Here is a 3,899-nt window from a genome sequence, read left to right as displayed (position 1 = left end):
CTACAAGAACTGTCTGACTCCATCAGGAAGAACAACATAAGAATAATGGGTATATCAGAAGGAGAGAGAAAATGGAATGGAGAACCTATTCAAACAAATAATAGATGAGAACTTCCCAAGCCTGTGGAAAGAACTGAAGCCTCGAACTCAAAAAGCAAACAGAACACTGAGTTATCTTAATCATAACAAGCCTACTCCAAGGCACATCATAATGAAATTGGCACAAATAAATGACAAAGAAAAAATTCTCAAAGCAGCCAGGGAAAAGAAGAATACAACATATAAAGGAAGGCCCATTAGATTATCATCAGATTTCTCAGCAGAAACTCTACAAGCTAGAAGAGAGTGGACCCCAATATTTAAAGTTCTAAAAGAGGAACTTCCAGACAAGAATACTATACCAATCAAAACTACCCTTCAAATTCAAAGGAGAAATAAAAACATTCACAGATGCAAAAAAGATGAGGGAATTTATCACCAGAATACCCGCACTTCAGGAAATACTAAAGGGGGCTTTCTGACCAGATAGAAAGAACAAAACAAAACTACAAGTAAAAGCTCTATCAAGATCACAATAAAAACAAGATTAATCTGTGACAACAAAAAAGGGGAGAGGACAAAGATTAACAGTAACAAGGAGGATGGAGTGCAGAAGCACTTATGAGATAATGTACTACAATGAACATATGTACACTTTCCATTACTTAATGGTAACCACCCCTGAAAAAACCACCACAGAAGCACATGGCTTGAAAAAGAAGTAATAGAGGAAAGAAGTATGGATTATAACCAAACAAATACAAACGATTAAAAAAAAACAAAAGAGAAGAACCAAATAAGATACAAAACTATCAGAAAGCAATATATAAAATGGCAATAGGAAACCCTCAAGTGTCAATAATTATAATAAATATAAATGGACTGAACTCTCCAATAAAAAGACACAGAAGAGAAGAATGGATTAAAAAAGAAAATCCAACAGTATGCAGCCTAAAGGAAACACATCTAAGCTACGAGGATAAAAATAAATTCAAAGGGAAAGGTTGGAAAAAAATACTCCAAGCAAATACATCAAAAAAAGCAGGTGTAGCAATACTGATATCTAACAATGCTGACTACAAGACAGCAAAGGTAATCAGAGACAAAAATGGTCATTTCACAATGATAAAGGGGGCATTGAACCAAGAAGACACAACACTTCTTAATATATATGCACCAAGGAGCACCAGAATATGTAAGACAGCTACTGACTGACCAAATAATAAAAACTGACAAAAATACAATCATACTTGAGACCTCAATACACCACTGACAGCTCTAGATCATTTTTAATCTCTTTATTAAAACTAGTAATTGAAACATTAAGTACTTTATTATTAAACCAGATACATTCAAGAAGTAACTTAAAAAAGAGTAAAGATAAAGCAACCATAGACACATGCTCTTTAAGTAGTATAGCTATCTTAGACAATACTGTAACACTTAGAGGAGAAATTCCACATCAATAGTGTTTCTGACAGAGGCAAAACTGAGCGCTATCGTACACAAATAGACCATGCTTGATTGAGGAAAAGAGAAGTTCACTAACAATGCACACTGTATTTGAGAAGTCCTTAAGCCTCATCCTCGCCCTCCTCCTCCTCCTCGAACTCCCCCTGTTCATCAGCTGTGGCATCCTGGTACTGCTGGTACTCGGACACCAGGTCATTCATGTTGCTTTCGGCCTCAGTAAACTCCATCTCATCCATGCCCTCGCCCGTGTACCAGTGCAGGAAGGCCTTGCGACGGAGCATGGCTGTGAACTGCTCCGAGATGCGCTTAAACAGCTCCTGGATGGCCGTACTGTTGCCGATGAAGGTGGCTGACATCTTGAGGCCCCGAGGCGGGATGTCACAAACAGCCGTCTTCATGTTGTTGGGGAGCCAGTCCACGAAGTAGCTGCTGTTCTTGTTCTGCACATTGAGCATCAGCTCGTCCACCTCCTTCATGGACATGCGGCCCCGGAAGATAGCGGCCACCGTCAGATAGCGGCCAAGGTGGGGGTCACAGGCAGCCATCATGTTCTTGGAGTCAAACATCTGCTGAGTGAGCTCGGGCACTGTGAGGGCCTGGTACTGATGGCTGCCCCGGCTGGTCAGGGGCGCGAAGCCAGGTATGAAGAAGTGCAGGCGTGGGAAGGGTACCATGTTCACTGCCAGCTTGCGCAGGTCTGCATTCAGCTGGCCTGGGAAGTGCAGGCAGGTGGTGACCCCGCTCATGGTGGCTGACACCAGGTGGTTGAGGTCTCCGTACGTGGGTGTGCTCAGTTTCAGGGTACGGAAGCAGATGTCATACAGGGCCTCATTGTCAATGGAAAACGTTTCATCTGTGTTCTCTACTAGTTGGTGGATGGAGAGGGTGGCGTTGTAGGGCTCAACCACCGTGTCAGACACCTTGGGTGAGGGCATCACGCTGAAGGTATTCATGATGCGGTCTGGGTACTCTTCCCAGATCTTGCTGATGAGGAGCGTGCCCATCCCTGACCCAGTGCCACCACCCAGCGAGTGGGTCAGCTGGAAGCCCTGCAGACAGTCACAGCTTTCTGACTCCTTCCTCACCACGTCCAGAATGGATTCGATCAGTTCAGCACCTACTGTGTAGTGGCCTTTGGCCCAATTGTTCCCGGCCCCGCTCTGGCCAAACACAAAGTTGTCTGGCCTGAATAGCTGGCCAAATGATCCAGACCGAACCGAGTCCATTGTGCCCGGCTCCAGATCAACCAAGATGGCCCGAGGTACATACTTGTTACTAGTAGCTTCATTGTAGTATACATTGATTCTCTCCAGCTGCAAGTCACTGTCTCCATAGTAACTGCCAGTGGGATCAATCCCATGCTCATCACTGATGACCTCCCAAAACTTGGTGCCGATCTGGTTGCCACACTGGCCCACCTGGATGTGCACGATCTCACGCATGGTACAGGCTGCGGAGCAGGTAGAGACGCTGGTCCTGGCAACTATGAGTGTAGAGCAAACTGCAAATGCCGGAGCGTAAAAACCTTCAAACAGAAAATCAATAAAGAAACATTGGCCTTAAATGAGACACTAGAGCAATTGGATATGATAGACATCTGCAGGACATTTCATCCCAAAGTGCCAGAGTATACATTTTTCTCTAGTGTACATGGAACATTCTCAAGAATTGACCATATGCTGGGCCACAAAAAAATATCAAGAAATTCAGAAAGATTGAAATTATACCAAGCATATTCTTTGATCATAAAGCCTTGAAATTAGAGTTCAACTGCAAAAAAGAGATAAACAAAACCACAAAAGTGTGGAAACTAAACAACATACTTTAAAAAAGTGAGTGGGTCAAAGAAGAAATAAAAGCAGAGATCAAAAGATACATACAAATGAAGATAACAATACATCAAATCAGAGTCTCTGGGATGTAGCAAAAGCAGTGATAAGAGGGAAGTTCATATCACTTCAGGCCTGTATGAACAAACAAGAGAAAGTCCAAGTAAACCACTTAAATTCACATTTTAAGGAATTAGAAAAGGAACCCAAAACCAGCAGAAGAAAGAAAATAATAAAAATCAGAGCAGAAATAAATGAAATAGAGAACAGAAAAACTATGGAAAAAATTAATAAAACAAGGAGGTGGTTCTTTGAAAAGATCAACAAATTGACAAACCCTTGGCAAGACTAAGAAAAAAAGAGAAAGGACTCATATAAACAGAATCCATAATGAAATAGGAGAAATCACCACAGATATCATAGATATACAAAGACTTATTGTAGAATACTATGAAAAACTATATGCCACCAAATTTAACAATCTAGAGGAAATGGATAAATTCCTAGAATAATACAACCTTCCTAGACTGAGTCATGAAGAAAGCCTAAACAGACCCA

At 41.8% G+C, this 3,899-nt stretch overlaps 1 protein-coding gene across 2 annotated transcripts; it reads right to left on the bottom strand.

The window, feature by feature from the left end:
- Window positions 1–1,613: 1,613 nt before the first annotated feature.
- Window positions 1,614–2,954, bottom strand: LOC136384006 (tubulin beta-2A chain-like). 2 transcript variants are annotated; one of them, XM_066354009.1, is made up of 2 exons: window positions 2,899–2,954; window positions 1,614–2,787 (listed from the first exon to the last, which is right to left on the bottom strand). In XM_066354009.1, the coding sequence occupies exons 1-2, from the start codon at window positions 2,952–2,954 to the stop codon at window positions 1,614–1,616; spliced, it is 1,230 nt and encodes a 409-aa protein (XP_066210106.1). The 2 variants fall into 2 exon arrangements, with proteins under 2 accessions (XP_066210106.1, XP_066210105.1); XM_066354008.1 differs by having other exon boundaries at window positions 1,614–2,954.
- Between the last annotated feature and the right edge of the window lie 945 nt (window positions 2,955–3,899).

Source organism: Saccopteryx leptura, chromosome 12, assembly GCF_036850995.1.
Source record: "Saccopteryx leptura isolate mSacLep1 chromosome 12, mSacLep1_pri_phased_curated, whole genome shotgun sequence".
Taxonomy (NCBI): domain Eukaryota; kingdom Metazoa; phylum Chordata; class Mammalia; order Chiroptera; family Emballonuridae; genus Saccopteryx; species Saccopteryx leptura.
This window is presented reverse-complemented; position numbering and strand designations above follow the sequence as displayed.